Source organism: Marmota monax, unplaced genomic scaffold (genome assembly GCF_021218885.2).
Source record: "Marmota monax isolate L192 unplaced genomic scaffold, Marmota_monax_Labrador192_F-V1.1 WCK01_AAM20220418_F8-fsc00014, whole genome shotgun sequence".
Lineage (NCBI taxonomy): Eukaryota > Metazoa > Chordata > Mammalia > Rodentia > Sciuridae > Marmota > Marmota monax.
In genome coordinates this window covers 605,145-623,880 of record NW_026695222.1, presented here as the reverse complement: position 1 = coordinate 623,880, position 18,736 = coordinate 605,145, and the positions used below count along the sequence as shown (strand labels likewise).

General features: G+C 33.4%; 1 protein-coding gene across 6 annotated transcripts in view; it reads right to left on the bottom strand.

Annotated features, from left to right (window-relative positions):
* The window catches only part of Tasp1 (taspase 1), a 292,780-nt gene that overhangs the window by 20,685 nt on the left and 253,359 nt on the right, over nt 1–18,736 (bottom strand). For all 6 annotated transcript variants that reach the window (XM_046433599.2, XM_058575633.1, XM_046433600.2 and 3 more), the window contains one exon: nt 9,381–9,454. In XM_046433599.2, coding sequence (XP_046289555.1) covers nt 9,381–9,454 — 74 coding nt within the window. Of the gene's footprint in view, nt 1–9,380; nt 9,455–18,736 lie in introns of those variants that run through there.

Genomic DNA, 18,736 nt, shown 5'->3' with positions numbered 1-18,736 from the left:
TTCATCTTCTCTTTTAAAGTTGATTTTTACAATTCTAGGTCCTCTAAATTTCCATATATAAATTTTAAAGCCAGCTTAGTTATAGAACAAAAACTGCTGAAATTTGATTAGGACTGCTTTGAATCTATGAATAAATTTGGAAAGAATGAGTATCTTAGCATTACTGTGAGTTTTATATTTCATGAATAATATCTCCATTTATTTAGGTTTTCTTCTATCTCTCCCAGCAAGGTTTTGTAGTTTCCAGGAGAAAGGTCTACTACATCATTTGTTAGATTCATCCCATATAATCTGAGAAAAACTGTAGTTTTTTAATTGCTTCCTTTCCAACTTTTGTCTTTTATTTCTTTTACTTATTTTATTGTACTAATTTGGAATTCCAGTAAAATACTGAATGGAGGTAATGTGAATGAAACTGTATTTTCCTGTTCTAAGTGTTAGAAAAAATATTCCATGTTTCACCAATAAGTATGATTTTAGTCATAGGTTTTTGGCAATTGCCCTTTTATTGGACTGAGGAAGTTCCTCCCATTTCTGTTATTTTGAAGTTTTTATAATAAATAGAAGTTGAAAAAAATCATATGGCTAATTAAAACAAATTAAAAAATTTAAAAATCTATGGTATCAGAACAAATATATTTTTTCTCCTTATTTTGGTAATACAGTAAATTATATTGGTTGATAGTTTAACAATTTTACTGACATAATTCATATGCCATAACATTTACCCATTTAAATCAAGTGTTCCATTCAGTGGCTTTTAGTATATTTACAAAGTGTGCAACTTTCTAATTTCAGAACATTTTCATTACCTCAAAAAGAAACCCCATACTCATTAGAAGTCACTCCCCATATCCTTCCCCCTTTTCACTTGCAACCACTAATCCACTTTCTGTCTCTATGGATTTCCAATTCCAGGCACTTAATATAAATGGAATCATACAATATTTAGCCTTTTGTGTCTATCTTCTTTCACTTAAGTTTCCAAAGTTCATGCAGGCTACAGTATGTATCAGTATTCCTTTCCTTTTTATAGCTGAATAATGTTCCATTGTATAAATATATCACATTTCTGAAACTATTACTGATATATTTAAATTTTAGAATGTGATCAATCTATATAAATATATGCAAGCACATATGCAAGTAGTAAGGTTGTCATTGAAAATGTTATTAATACAATAGGGGTTAAAAGACCACACAAATTACATCTGATTTGCAGATACCTATAATTATTTTACATACTTGAACTTTGAGAATATAAGTAATCTGAATACTAAATCAGATGGGAGAAATATCTTCTATAGTTTTCAAAAGACATAGCATATCACATTTTTTATCTATTCATCACTTGATGGGCATTTGGGTTATTTGGCTTTTTAACTAATATAAATAATGCTGCTATCAACATCTATGTATAAATTTTTGTGTGAACACATCTTTTTAAATTTTCCTGGAAATATCCTTAAGAGGTATGGAATTGCTGGGTAATATGGCAACTCTTACATCTAACTTTTTGAGGAACTGACTAACTCTTTTTCAAAGCAGGGGTGCACTGTTTTTACCTTCCCAACAGAAATTCCTAAGGGTTTCAATTTCTCCAATCCTCACTAACACTTGTTATTTTGTTCATCTTTTTGATTATATAGCCAGCTAGTTGGATGGAAAGTAGGATATCATTGTGGTTTTTTTTTTGTTTTGTTTTGTTTTGTTTTTTATTTTTATTTTTTTATTGGTTGTTCAAAACATTATAAAGCTCTTGACATATCATATTTCATACATTAGATTCAAGTTGGTTATGAACTCCCAATTTTACCCCAAATACAGATTGCAGAATCACATCGGTTACACATCCACATTTTTACATAATGCCCTATTAGTAACTGTTGTATTCTGCTACCTTTCCTATCCTCTACCATCCCCCCTCCCTCCCCTCCCATCTTCTCTCTCTACCCCATCCACTGTAATTCATATCTCTCCTTGTTTATTTTCCCATTCCCCTCACAACCTCTTATATGTAATTTTGTATAACAATGAGGGTCTCCCTCCATTACCATGCAATTTCCCTTTTCTCTCCCTTTCCATCCCACCTCATGTATCTGTTTAATGTTAATCTTTTCTTCCTGCTCTTCCTCCCTGCTCTGTTCTTAGTTGCTCTCATTATATCAAAGAAGACATTTGGTATTTGTTTTTTAGGGATTGGCTAGCTTCACTAAGCATAATCTGCTCTAGTGCCATCCATTTCCCTGCAAATTCTATGATTTTGTCATTTTTTAGTGCTGCGTAATACTCCATGGTGTATAAATGCCACATTTTTTTTATCCATTCATCTATTGAAGGGCATCTGGGTTGGTTCCACAGTCTAGCAATTGTGAATTGTGCTGCTATGAACATCGATGTAGCAGTATCCCTGTAGTACGCTCTTTTAAGGTCTTCAGGGAAAAGTCCAAGAAGGGCAATAGCTGGGTCAAATGGTGGTTCCATTCCCAGCTTTCCCAGGAATCTCCATACTGCTTTCCAGTTTGGCCACACCAGTTTGCAGTCCCACCAGCAATGTACAAGAGTACCCTTTTCCCCACATCCTCTCCAGCACTTGTTGTTGTTTGACTTCATAATGGCTGCCAATCTTACTGGAGTGAGATGGTATCTTAGGGTGGTTTTGATTTGCATTTCTCTGACTGCTAGAGATGGTGAGCATTTTTTCATGTACTTGTTGATTGATTGTATTGATTGTATTACCCTAATGACTTCTGATGTTGAGAATATTTTCATATACTTATTTGCTACTTGTATATCTTCTTTGGAGAAATGTCTTTTAAATCCTTTGCCCATGTTTTCTTATTATTAAGTTAAAATATATTCTCAAGGGATACAAGTCTTTACTAAGTATATAATTTGCAAATATTTTTCTTTCTTCTTTTTTGATGAAAACAATACCTTTATTTTTTAATTTATTTTTATGTGGTGCTAAGGATTTAACCCAGTGCTTCACATGTACTAGGCAGGCACTCTACTGCTGAGCCATAACCCCAGCCCTATTTTTTCTTATTCTGTGGCTTGCCTTTTCATTTTCTTTCTTTTCTTTTCTTTTTTTATTTATAATCAGGGATTGAACCCAGGTGCATTTAATTACTGAGTCCCAAATCCCCAGCCCTTTTTTATATTTTATTTAGAGAAAGGGTCTCATGAGTTGCTTAGGGACTAACTAAGTTGCTGAAGCTGGCTTTGAACTCACAATCCTCCTGCCCCAGACTCAGGAGCCATGGGATTACAGGTGTGAACTTTCTTGATGGTGTTCCTTGAAGCACCAAGTTTTTAATTTTATGATGTCACATTTAATTTTTCTTTTGTTGCTTGTACTTTTGGGGTCATATCTAAGAAACCATTGCCTGATCAAAAGGAAATAATAGCATGGGCAACATTCATCCTGTTTCATTAACATGTGTCAAAGCATGTCATAGGTCTTGACACACAGAACAGAGGAATATCATGAATAAACATTTGTTGATATTTTTGTTTAAATAAAAACAAAAAGCTGAGAAATGTTCTGAAAGGTACTCTAATGTGATAGAACTTTCATAATGAAAGCTTAATCTCTCATAGATCCAGACAGAAAACAAACATTACTACCATACAAAGAGCTCACAAAGTATTTTTAAGAAATGTATTGTTGAGTCAACCTCTCTATATCAGAGAAAACATTTGCTATTTGTTTTTTTGGGGATTGGTTGACTTCACTTAGCATTATCTTCTCCAACACCATCCATTTACCTGCAAATGGCATGGTTTTGTTCTTTTTAATGCTGAGTAAAATTTCATTGTGTATAAATGCCACATTTTTTAAAATCCATTCATCCACTGAAGGACATCTAGGTTGGCTCCTCAGTTTAGCTATTGTGAATTGTGCTGCTATAAACTTTGAAGTGGCTGTGTCCCTGTAATATGCTATTTTTAAGTCCTTTGGATATAGTCCAAGGAGAGGAATAGCTGGGTCAAATGGTGGTTCCACACCCAGTTTTCCAAGGAATCTACATACTGCTTTTCAAACTGGCTGCACAAACTGTTGCAGTCCCACCAGCAATGTATGAGTGTACATTTTCCCCCACGTCCTCGCCAACACTTATTGTTGTTTGTCTTCATAATAGCTGGAGTGAGATGATATCTTAGAGTGGTTTTGATTTGCATTTCTCTGATTGCTAGAGATGATGAGCATTTTTGGGATAGGGAGGGAAAGCATGGGATGAATAGAGGAATTCAAGATAGGGAAGAGGGGTGGAGGGAAAGGAGGGGGGTAGGGGAATAACAAGCATGGTGGAACGTGATGGTCATCATTATACAAAGTACATATATGAAGACTTGAATTGGATGTCAACATACTTTATATACAAACAGAAATACAAAAAGTGTGGTATTTATGTGTATTAAGAATTGTAATGCAAAAGAAAAAAAATAATGTTACCTTAGATTAGGTAGAGGGAAGTGAGAGGAGGGGAAGGAAGGGGATGTGGGGATAAAAAAAAATAGTAGAATAAAAGAGACATTATTACTGTATGTATGTATGTGACTGTATGACCAATGTGATTCTACAATATGTATACTCAGAAAAATGAGAAATTATATTCCATCTATGTATGATACATCAAAGTATATAAGTGCATTCTACTGTCATGTATAACTAATTAAAACAAATTTTAAAAAAAGAAATGTATTGTTGTTTAAATATTTTTTGGTTAATTCAGTGAAGAACTCCAAGTGAAATAAAGGCAGGAGTTTGGAGTAATGTATTCATTCATTAAATGCAGAATTGGTTATAAACCAAGGATGATATTTTTTGAACTATATCACTTCAAGTGTGAGGCCCAAAGAAATAATCAAATATGCCATAATATGCAAGAATGATATATTTTGAAAATTTTCATTTGAAAATAATTTTTCTCTTACAGAACAGTTGAAGAAACAATGCATCCTTTACTAAGATTCACCTATTGTAAACATTTTGCTCCATTTGCTTTATAATGTACTATCTATACACACATTCATTCATTCATACACACATACACATAATATTTTTTCTAAATCATTGAGAAGACATTATATATATTATGGCCTTTTACCCTTAGAAACTTCAGTGTAATTTTTCTAAAAATAAGATATTTCCCTATTCATCCCAATACAGTTATCAGCCTTAGTAAATTTAATGATTATATAATTCATTTTTACTACTCATGTTCCAGTATTCAAGCTGAGTTAATAATGTGTTTATGACATTCCCCCCTCTCATATATAATCCAGTCTAAGATCAGTTATTGACATTAGTTGTCATTGTTGCTTCAGTATTGTATAATCTGAAATATTTGTGCAGCCTTTGTCTTTATGGCACTGACATTTTTGGTGAATAGTCCCTTTTTTCTTTCTTTTCAGCATGTTCCTCATTTCTGACTTATTTGATGTTTTCTCATGATTAGGTTCAGGTTATGTACATCTAGACAGAATACTATGTATAAATTATGTTGTATTCTTCTCAGGTTATCACATTCAGAGGTACATACTGTCCATTTGCCCCTCAATGGTGGTATTTTGATCACACAATTGAGTTGTTTGTTGCCTGGATTCTCCATTATATAGTTCTTATTTCCCCCACAACTAATAATAAATCTCTAGAGATAAAACAGACTATTCCTTCTTGAGGAAGAATTTTTATTATTACATTTTTACCCTTGTTATAAAGAGTGGCCTCTACATATTTTTAAAAAATCTAATTTCACTTATTATACTTGAATAAGTTCCATGCCATTTAAAAAATCTATTTTATTCCAGTAGTTCACATACACTGAGTTATTTATGAAAAACTGTTCATTAAACCATCTACTATCTAGGATATGGGACAATATAGTTTTAAAATCCAACTGGTATCAAAGCCTTGATTTTGGTTCCATTAAAAATAAATTTCTTTGCCTTATGCTATAGAAACTAAATTAAATTATATAATTATAAGAATATTCTTTTTCAACAAAATGAGATTAAACCCCTATCTCTCACCATGCACAAAACTCAACTCAAAATGGATCAAGGACTTAGGAATAAAACCAGAGACCCTGAAAAAGTAGGCCCTAATGTCCATCATGTGGGCTTAGGCCACAACTTCCTTCATAAGACCCCTGTGTCACAAGAATTAAAATCAAGAATCAATAAATGGGATGGACTCAAACTAAAAAGCTTCTTCCCAGCAAAAGAAGCAATCTGTGAGGTGTATAGAGAGACTACATCTTGGGAGCAAATCTTTACCCCTCACACATCAGATAGAGCACAAATCACGAGGGTATATAAAGAACTCAAAAAGCTAAACACCAAAAAAAAAAAACCCAAATAACCCAATCAATAAATGGGCCAAGGACCTGAATAGACACTTTTCAGAAGATGATATAAAATCAATCAACAAATACATGAAAAAATCTTCATCATCACTAGCAAACAGAGAAATGTAAATCAAAACCACTCTACGATTTCATCTCACTCCAGTCAGAATGGGAGCTATTATGCATACAAACAACAATAAATGTTGGCAAGGATGTGGGGAAAAAGTTACACTCACACACTGTTGGTGGGACTGAAAATTGGTGCAGCCAATATGGAAAGCAGTATGGAGATTTCTTAGAAAATTGGGAATGGAACCACCATTTGACCCAGCTTTCCCTCTCCTTGGTCTAAGGACTTAAAAACAGTATACTACAGGGACACAGCCACACCAATGTTTATAGCAACACAATTCACAATAGCTAAACTGCTGTGGAACCAACCTAGATGCCCTTCAATAGATGAATGGATTAAAAAATGTGGCATATATACACAATGGAATATTACTCAGCAATAAAAGAGAATAAAATCATGGCATTTGCAGGAAAATGGATGGAGTTAGAGAAGATGAAGCTAAGTGAAGTTAGCCAATCCAAAAAACCAAATGCCAAATGTTTTCTTTGATATAAGGAGGCTGATTTATAGTGGGATAGGGAAGGGGACCATGGGAGGAATAGACGAATTCTAGATAGGACAGAGGGGTTGGAGGGGAAAGGAGGGGACATGGGATAATTAATGATGGTGGAATGTGACAATCATTACTATTCAAAGTACAGGTATGAAGACACGAATTGGTGTGAATATACTGTGTATACAACCAGAGATATGAAAAATTGTGCTATATATATATATATATATATATATATATATATATATATATAGAATTGTAATGCATTCTGCTGTCATATATAAATTTTTAAAAAATTACATAAAAAAGAATATTCTTTTTAGAAAAAGAAATTTGAGGAAGAATCTAGCTATCTTCAAATTCTATATGGATTCTGGTCAAAATAATATTGATTATTACTCATTCTTTTCTGAGCAGCATGATTTTGAGATGAGCTTTAATTCAAGGCTTTTAACCTGAATTACAAACAACTAACATATAAAATACTCAAGTGGCCAAGTAGCTTTAGTTTCTGAGTTTGGCAGCAAGGATAAAGCAGGGAATTTTTAGAAAACCGGGGGGAAAGTTGTTGCTCTTGTTTGTGGTGTTTTGAACTTTAAAAATAGTTTTTAAATTAAAAAAAAAACTTTTAAAGATATTTCCTTACTCATTTTGCTATCATGACTATCTTATGGAAGAGCATATTTCACAAAGCCTCCAAAACAACAATTCTTTCACAGAAGCCAGGAGTCTCAGATGTAGAAAACAAAGGGGTAAGTCCAAGTCTTATTCTCTTAAAAGGAAAATGAATTCTGCTATAGCTCCCTATCTCTTTCAAGTCTAGCTTATCATCTATAAGTTTGTCTTACTCATAATACAATAACATTCCAGTGTTTATGGGGAAAAAAAGGATTTTATTTTTTTTTTAAATTAGCAGAATTCAGCAGCCAAAGCGTTAGAATTAAAATTATTTTGTTTTTCTGGAAAGCATTTGTAGTCCACCAATCCAAAGGAGGAAAAAAGGGAGAGGGATTAACTCTCTGAAAGGAAGGTCAAAAACATCATTTACAAGTGAAGCAAGGGAAACAGCTGTATCTGCTGGCCCAATAAGACTATCAGCTGAAGACTTTACCAACAATATAAAAACCACATCTACCAGATGTCAAATGATACAACTGGAGGTCAAACATGTTTGGGTTCACTGTTCTCTCCAATTTCTTTATAGTATTTCATGTTAAATGATAAGGTGTCTTCCACAGACCACCAGCAGGGATAATAAAAACATTTCCACACAAGATACCATGACGGTACCCCAGCAGACTGGCCTTAGTGCTGAAGCATATCTCATGCATGTTCTTTTGTTAAAAAAAGCAATCTAATCAGGATCAATATGTTAAGTATGAGAGAAACTTAAATGGCTGCAAATCATTCATATCCTGATAAACCACTTGTGTTGTTAATCAGGCTTGTTCAATATAAATCTTATGAGATCACCATTATATGTACAACCCATTTTTTATCAAAATAATCTTATATGGTGCATGACTATACATTTACTCTTTATTTGTTAATGATTCAATCTGTTTCAGATGGCTTATATCAGAGATTTCCTTACTTGATCTTTCGAAATATGTAGAGTAAATCATTTCTTTTAAAAAGAGGCTGCCTGACTTCATAGTTTTGCAACTGAGGCATTTTAATGTCAAGTAAATGGCATGTGTCACAGCTGTTTCTAAAAATGTTATTCACAAGAAGAATATGAAACTGATATAAAATAAATTCCACAAATTATGTATTTTACTCACAGGCTCAACCATCATGAGTCCAGAGAAGCCAAGCAACTCAAGAATTGATACATGGACACCTATGTAATTGTTATGACTCTCTGAGGCATATGGTGCACAGAGGCAAAGCCCTCTGACTTCACACAAAGAAACCATTCCAGGTCATCCCTGAGGACACCAGAGCATAAGCTATGTGGTAACTGGAAGCATGTCAGCCACCTCTGCTATCAACATGCAGAGATGCTTTCCAGGGGCTAATCTTACATTGCCCCAGTTTCCTTTATCTATTCCAACACTCTTTGCAGAATCATCCATCTATGTCAGTTCATCAGTTTTATTTTCATTTTCTTTTCCTAATTCCCAGTTTCCTCTTTGCCAACTATTCACAATGGGCAAAGAGGAGCAAAGTGGAAAAAGACAGGGTTTTTTTTTAATCCCCCTTTCTCCTGAAAGTAAAAAAGATCTGCTGTTTTTCTTTTGAATCATTAAGAGATCTTAATGTGATTTGTATAAAGTTCACAGAGCTATTGCCCACAAGAGGTGAAAAAAAAATTCATCTATATCAACTTAACTGGTTAAAGGTTTATACAGTGGCTATCAGGCTTTCAGGTTGTGGCCCAGTCTTTCCCACTTACCTTGGCTTTCCCATCCTGGGCTGACATATATCCAACACACATGCTCTCTGTTGTGTGGCTCCACAGAAATTCCACTGTGTGAAAGAGACCACAAATAGGCACATTCAGATCACAGATGGAAAATAAATCTTTGCTTTTTAATAGAACAGTTAAAGATAGCTTTATATTTAACATACTCAGTTCCCCACTTTCCATTTGCTCCTTCATAAATGTCAAGATGATTTAGTGCTCAAAACTGTGTAATGCAATTTATGTGAAATGAAAAATGTATTTTTTCTTGTCAAAAATTATGATTATTACATGTAAAATAAATGCTCTTCTGTTTGAAACATAACATTAAACATATATACACTCATATATACTATACACAATGATTTAGTAAATGTAATATTCCATAGCATAGATTCTTTTAAAACACACACACACACACACACACACCAGGTCTAGGTTTCTAATATCATTCAGTAGGAAAAGAAACCAGGATTCCTGGAGAAAGGCTGTTTCCAGAGCTGGGACAGAGAAAATGTAAAATGAATTTTAACCATCTTGTTGTAGAAAGTAAAAAAATACTCAAAGAATGAAAGAGACTCATCAAAAAGAAACAAGGGTCAGCTTAAAGGGCTCCCACCGGCCAATCTATGTCTATGAAAATAAATGTGAACCAGGTGTAGTGGCACATGCCTGTAATCCCAGCAACTCTGGAAGCTGAGGCAGGATCACACATTCTAGGCCAGCTTCAGCAATTTAGCAAGAACCTGTCTCAAAATAAAAATTAGAAAGGTCTGGGGATGTAGCTCAGTGGTAAAGTGCCCCTGGGCTCAATCCCTACTACCCAAATATGTTTTTAAATTAAAAAAGAAAGAGAATAATGTATTATAATCACTGTTCAAAATAAGAACCAAAAAGCCCATACTGGTCCAAGCAAATAAATGAAAAAATGGCAAAGATAAGGTCTTCCTGGCAGAAGAAAGCCAACTAATAAATAAATACAGAAGAAATAACAGAGTTAGAAAAATCATCATGGTTGCTAAAACTAGTGGGTAAAGATTTGAAGAGGGAGAGGTTATTTACACCAAAATATCTCTTCACAAAATTCATATTAAATATAAAGTGGCAAACTGTAAATTCACTGTGAAAAAACCAGTGGACTCCAATTTAACCAAATGATCAAAGCTAATTTGGCCAATTAAGGCACAAATGTGCCTTTAGAAAAGACACATTGAGACACATGGTGTTCTGCCAAAAACACAGAACCAGAATTTGAATGAGGAAACATCCAATAACCTGATCTAGCAACACTCTACTCAATATCTTGTTTTAACTAACCTCAAAATTGTCAAAATCAAAAAATACAAAGGAGGATGAGAAGCTGCCCTAGTTTAAAGACAACATGACACTAAATGCAAAATGCAGTAATGGATTATATCCTGGACCAGGGTAATGTAGCAGATATTAGAATGGACATTTTTGAGAACATGGCTGGCATTTGAAATGGCTAGATAGTAGTGTGGAATCAATCAATATTAAATGTTATGATTTTGATATGGGCATTGTGATTATCTAGAAGAATGGCCTTAAGAAATACACACTGAAGTATTAGGAATAAAGGAGTCAAAATTGCCATTTCACTCTGAAATAATTAAGGAAAAAAATGCCTGTCTTCTTCTTTCTCTCTTTCTCCCTACCTCCCTACCCTGCTCCCTCTCCCTCCCCTCACCTCTGTGTGTGTGTGTGTGTGTGTGTGTGTATAGAGGAAGGGAAAAAGGGAAAAAGGGAATGAATGGGGAGAAATGAGAATGTTAGGTAAATCTGGGGGAAAAAATCATGGGTGCTTTCTGTTCTATTCTTGCAACTTAAATGTAAGTAAGAAATTATATTTAAATAAAATGTTACAAAAAGAAAAATTCAAACACAGAAATCCACATGAAATTGTGAACTTCAAGTATATTCTTTCAAAATACTAAATTTTTAAAGTTTTGATGTACTTTCCAACAAAAATTTCTGAAGTTACTGATAATAAAACTAAATTGCTCAACACTAAGCCCTCTCTGTCCCAGGCCATCCATCTGTTTATTTCTGAGCTAATTATGCTTAAGACAAGTGTTTGAGTTGAGACACAACTGTGGGATTAGCAGTCCTAGACTCTGAAGGCTTTGCCAGACATGTGGGGAAGAAAGAAGCACTGTGTGGCAAACTGAGTTCCTCAGATAGATGGTTCATTCCCTCATCATTAATTAATTATCAAACCTGCCAACGTGCTCAACAGACGCTCGTCAGAGGAGTGCAGGAAAACAGCATCACGCAATGAACCAAGTTCTCCTCACCAGATGTTTTTCTTCCACACACATCTGCTTTGAACTTCAAAAATCTTAAAGTCCAGAGCAAGGTCTGGGATATTTTAAATTGCCTAATAGAGTAAAGGCACTCAAGTCTTAACTGAAGCTCCTCATAGAGTAGTAATAACGAACTGTATTCAAATACAATATTAAGGCATTTCTAAAATTATAATTTCTTATTTTGTCGCAAATATTAAGGTGAAAACTGCTCAGGAGGTAGCCAAAAAGAAACAAACAAAAAATGCCTGGAAATGTAGTCAATAAAATCATGAAAGCAGAGGATAAAAACACTAGATTTTTTTTTAATCAAGTAATGAAATTGTAGCAGCTATCAAAAGCCTTCCAACCAAGTAAAGCCCAGGACTGGATGGATTCTCAGCTAAATTTTACCAGACCTTTAAAGAAAAACTAATACAAATCCTCCTCAAATTATTCTAAGTAATAGAAAAGGAAGGAACACTGCCAAATTCATTCTATGAAGCCAGTGTCACCCTGATACCAAAATCAGAGAGATACATATCAAGGAAAGAAAACTTCAGGCTAGTATCCTTGATGAACATAGCTGCAAAAAATCTTAATAAAATATAGGCAAATCACATACAAAAATACATTAAAAAGATAGTGTACCATGATCAAGTGGATTTAGTTACAAGGATGCAAGGCTGGTTCAACATATGCAGATCAATAAATGTAATTCACCACATAAATAGAGCTAAGGACAAGAATCACATGATTATCTCAATAGATGCAGAAAAAGCATTTTAAAAAGTTCAACACCCACTCATGTTTAAAACACTAGAGAAACTAAGGACAGAAAGAAATTACTACAACATTGTAAAGGCTATTTGTGACAAACCCAAGGCCAACATCATACTGAATGGAGAAAAACTGAAAACATTTCCTCTAAAAGCAGGAACAAGAAAGGAATGTTCACTCTCACCTATTCAAGATAGTCCTTAAAACTCTATACAAAGCAATCAGGCAAGAGAAAGAAATTAAAGAGATAGAAATATGAAAACTATCTGCACATAACATGATCCTATATTTAAAAGACCCAAAAACTCCACCAAAAGACTTCTAGAGCTAATAAACATATTTAGTAAAGAAGCAGGACACAGAATCAACATATATTAATCAATTGCTTTCTTATACTCCAATAATAAAACTGCTGAAAAAGAAATTAGGAAAACTGTCCTATTCACAATAACCTCAAAAAATAAAATAAAATACTTTGGAATTAATCTAATGAAGGAGGTAGAGGAATTCTAAAATGAAAACTACAGAACACTAAAGAAAGAGACTAAAGAAGACCTTAGAGAATGGAAAGACCTCCCAATGTCTTAGACTGGCAGAATTAATATCATCAAAATGGACATAATACCAAAAGCAGTATACAGATTCAATACAGTCCCTACAAAATACGAATGATATTCTTCACAGAACTAGAAAAAGTAGCAGTAAAATTCATATGGAAAAATAAGAGACCCAGAATAGTTAAAGAAATCCTGAGTAAAAAGAACAATACTATAGGCATCATAATATTGGGCCTCAAATTATACTAAAGGGCTATAGTAAGCAAAACAGGATGGTACTGGCACCAAAACAGTCATGAAGAGCAATGGAATACAATAGAAGACACAGAGACAAACCTACATAAATACAGTTACCTGATACTAGACAAAGTTGTCAAACATATGTTGGAGAAAAGATAACCTTTTCAACAAATGGTACTGGGAAAACCGGAAATCCATTTGTACAGAAATGAAACTTGACCCCTGTCTCTTGCCCTGTATAAAAGTCAACTCAAAGTGGACCAGAAGACCTAGGAATTAGACCAGAAACTCTGCAACTGCTAAGAGAAAATGTAGGCCCAACACTCCAATAAGGAAGTTGGTATAGGAACCATATATACCAACTTCCTTAACAAGACTCCTAATGTGCAAGAAAGAAAACCAAAAATCAATTAAGTGGGATGGCATCAATTTAAAAACCTGCCAAACAAAGGAAATGGTTAATAGTGTGAAGACAAATCCTACAGAGAAGACGATTTTTGTCACTTGCTTTTAACGCCCAGAATAAAGAAAGAACTCAAAAAACTTCATACCAACCCCCAATGCCACAAATAATTAATAAATGGGCAGAAGAATTAAACAGACACCTTCTCAAGAGAAAAAATACAAATGACCAACAAATATATGAAAAAAATGTTCAATATCTCTGGCAATTAGGGAAATGCAAATCAAAACTACATTGAGATTTCATCTCACTCCAGTCACAATGGCAATTATCAAGAAAACAAAATAATAAGCATTGGTGAGGATGTGGAGACAACAGGACAGTCATACATTGTTGATGGTAATGAAAATCAGTGCAATCACTCAGGAAAGCAATATGGAGATTCTTCCAAAAAGTGGGAATGAAACCAGCATATGACCCAGCTACCCAACCCCTTGTTATATATCCAAAAGATCTAAAATCAGCATACTATAGGGATACAGTCACATCAGTGTTTATAGCAGCACAATTCACAATAGCCAAGCTTTGGAACCAACCTTTGACAGATGAATGAATAAAGAAAATGTGGTGGGCTAGAGCTATGTAGTCCAGGGGCAGAGCACTTGCCTAGCATGTGTGAGGCACTTGGTTCAATCCTTATCACCACATAAAAATAAACAAAATAAAGGCATATTGTCTATCTACAACTACAAAAAAATTTTTTAAAAAAGAAAATGTGATTTATATACATGATGGAGTATTAGCCATAAAGAAGAGTGAAATTATGGCATCTGCTGGTAAATGGATGGAATCGGAGACTCTCATGCTAAGTGAAATGGACCAGACATAGAAAGTTAAAGGTTGAATGTTTTCTGATATGCAGAAACTAGTTCAAAATATGGGCCTCAGGAAAGGGACATAGTATGGCTTAGGTCATTTAATAAGTGCACAAAATGAAAGTCAAGCTAAATTCTTGGATCCTCAAACCTACATTCTATTACTCTGAACATTAATCATTTTTATAATATAATTTTTTATAAAAAGTATTTATAATTAGCATTACATATTAAGAAGATTAAAATCTTTACAAACACCAAAGGACCATAAGACATCAAACACAATTCTTAAATCATTTTACTCTTAAGGAAGGCTTTTTAAGATCAATAAATATAATTACATTTTTAAAATACATATGTATATATAGCATTTTACCATGTGGAAAAAATTCAAGAGATGAATGACAAATCTAGGAAAATATTGGCAATTAATTCATAGCACAAAGGGTTAATTCTTTTGAGTACTAAAATATTTATTCCAAATCATTAAGAAAAGACAAATATCCAAAGAAAAAACAAAAAGGTTATCAGGGATAACTCTAAAACATATGAAAAGATGCTCTACATTATTCATACTAAATAGAAAGAAATTATAATCACTAGATACCATTACTCAACTATTAGTCTTCACATACCAAAAGGCTTAAAATAACATAGTTAGTTGAGAGGGAAGAAGACAGCAGTCTCATATGGTGGTAAGAATATGACCATTTGGAAATATACATTCATAATTCAGGGTAGTTATGTTCTATAAGGTTGTAATTAACACTGAATTTACAAATACTGACTCATTGCTTTTAAGAGAAACAAAGGGATAAATAAGTTCCTGTTGGCCCCTAGTCACATTTTCAACAACTTATTAATAAATACCCTTATTTTATGTATGTTTTTATTTAAAAAAAACCTTTTAAATTTTTTTCTCCACATTTTTGTATTGGTGCATTATCATTGTACATACTGATGGGATTTGTTGTTACATATTCGTACATGCAAACAATATACAAATAATAATATAATTTGCCTTAACATACATTTCTTACAAATAATTAATTGAACAAAGCATTTCTTTATAATAACACCACCTAAGAATGGCTTAACATTTTCTTGGCCCTATGTAATGTGCCTGTAAATTTCTTTGGCTCTAAAAAGTCTTATAACAATACTGTCCTCTATGCTTTTTAAATTGGTGGTTATCATTTCATGAATCCACGCAATCAGCTGCTTTCCCATATCTTTATACATAGATGTTACTTTAGCATTTTCTGAAACAGCCTCACATACAGATTGGTGAATTTTTCCCTTCTTTTTCTAGACGGACTATGTTGTTTGTTCATTAACAATGACTCCACAGCCATGAGTACTGTAGCTTGAGCCCGGGAGAGATTATCTAACATGCATGGAGGTTTCTCTGTAAGACACCACTACCTTCTTGCACTCCGGAACAGTAGAAACACTTTAGCACTATGTTTGGAGGACATTTTGAACAACTAAATCATCAACAAAAGGCAAATGAAGAAAGTATGGCACTAAAAAGACTTGAAAAAGACATTTCCAGTAGAAGAGCTTGAAACAAGAAGGCACAAGGTTTCTTTGTTCACCTCAACTGGGAATATGTGCATCAGATGACACCAAATTTTCACCACTTGGGCAAAAAAATGTCTATGAAAGTACTGAAATTCTGATTTGGGAGTTATAAATAAATTTTAGCAGGTATGCAAATTAACAAATATGGAATTCAGGAATAATTATAATTAACCATTTGATCTAGAAATTTCACTTCAAGGTATTTATTTTAGAGATGTGTTTCTATATGCATAAAATATTTCAAAGAATATTCACTGAAACAGTTTTAAGTAAGAAACTGGAAACAGATCAATTGTTTACTGGTAGATGGATATAGGAATAGCTATGATAACCTATACAATGGAATATTTACTATGCAACAATAAAAAATGAATGAGGAAGTTCTATGTGGGTGATATGAAATCACTGATTTTTTTTTCAAATGTTGTGACTATGAAACAAAACCAAAATAAAATTCCAAAACCAAAATAAAATGATATAAGATACACATTGATTTATAACTGAAATTTTACAAACTAGCCTTTTTACTTGCAGTGTATTCAGTCTACTGGGTTCTTAATAGGCTACTTGTATTTAAGATATTCTGCTTCTGACTCACTAAATTGACTTTAGAACTCATTACTGTGACATAATCAGTTTCAAAAAACAATAATCTACAAGATAGTTTGGCTGGAAAAAAAGGTAAGGTGGAAAATAATCTATAGAGATGACACTGCCAATTTGTGAAAAAAAAAATTAAAGAGAAACATACATGAACATGATAGTAAATCCACACAGTCTCTGTGCATAAATATTTTAGAAACTAACAATAGTGATTGCTACTGGGAACTGGTTAACTAAGAGGCTTGTGTAGAGGTCAACCCATCTTTCACCATACATCCCTTCTAAAACTTCAGAATTTTGTCCCATTTTTATTTATCTTCCTTTTTAAAAATTGCTCCTAGGAATTTTGATTACCCTGTTCGTCTGCATTATCTATAAAGAATTAATTTCTTCTCAATTTAGATTAAGACAATATGAACTACTAAATTTTAAAAAAAATTTATTGGTGCATAATAATTATGCATGTTAGTGGAATTCATGTGACATATTCATATGTGCACAAAAGATAATTTGGTCAATTTCATTCACTAGTTACCCACTGCCCTTAGCCTCTTCTACCTCCCCCTCATCTCCTTCCTCTCTACACTACTGGTCTCCCTTCTATTTTCGTGAGATTCCTTTTTAATCTTTTCTTTCTCTAGCTTTCACATATGAAAGAGAACATCCATCCTTTGACTTTTGAGTCTGGCTTATTTTGTTTACCATGATTGAACTACTGAAATTTGATTTAATAAGATGTTCCCATATACATTTTTATGCCTTTATTTTATTTATTTATTTTTATGTAGTGCTGAACCCAGTGGCTCACATGTGCTAGGCAAGCTCTCTAACACTGAACTACAACCCCAGCCTATTCCAGTATACTTCTTTTTTATACATATATTTAGTTGTCGATGGACCTTTATTTTATTTATTTATCATTATGTGGTGCTGAGAATCAAACCCAGAGCCTCACACACAAAGCAAAGTGCTCTATCACGGAGCCACAACTCCAGCCCTCCCATATACTTTTAATTGTCTTTCATAAGATGTTTTATCATAATGTGAAGCTCATCGAATGTTTTCAAAATGTTTCTTATCTCATAATTATATAAAAAGATAACCAAATTTTATGAGGGTACATTAATAAATCCCTATTAATTCATACTAAGTACACATATTTAGGACAAAATCTACTATGTTCAAAGAGCAATCAAAATAAAACAAAAAAATTAATCAGGCAACTTCCCCAAACTGCTTTTCCATTAGAAAAAGAAGAAGGAAAAAAGCCAAAATCAGACATTTTTTAAAATAAGTAACAAACATTTATTTGTCTCAAAGGTAAAGTTTACCTCTGTCAGAACACAACAGACACTAGTATGGCAATATGTAAATCAATGGATGTGTAACTGATGTGATTCTGCAATCTGTATATGGGGTAAAAATGGGAGTTCATAACTCACTTGAATCAAAGTGTGAAATATGATATATCAAGAAATATGTAATGTTTTGAACAACCAACAATAAAAAATTTAAAAAAAACTGTTCCATTATTAGTAAATTCCTGGTTTATAATTAAAATGTAGCAAATGTAGTTGTTAAACTACAGTTACATAGACAGAAATCAATATGTCAATAAAAGAGTAGCATTTCTTAACATTAATGATATTTAGACATCTAGGTTAGTTTCCTGATTGGGAGATTATATTGTCCCACAGAATATTAAAAACTGACTCTAATTGAATCTGGGAAATGCAACTTGATAGTACCAGCATTCTTCTCCATGCAATTGTTGCATGAAGGAGAGAGACTGTGAACTCACACAACACACAGGGCAAATGAGTGGTATGTCTGGGCCTGTGGAAGTTCTAGCTATATGGTCTTTGGTGTGATCAGGCTCAAGTTTATTTCCATTTAGAGAAGCTCCCAGCCTTTCACTAATGATTATTTTCTTTGATAACAGCCAGTGACTGTTTACAACCTCAACTCCTGATTCAAAAAGGATCACCAGTTTTAAGGCCAA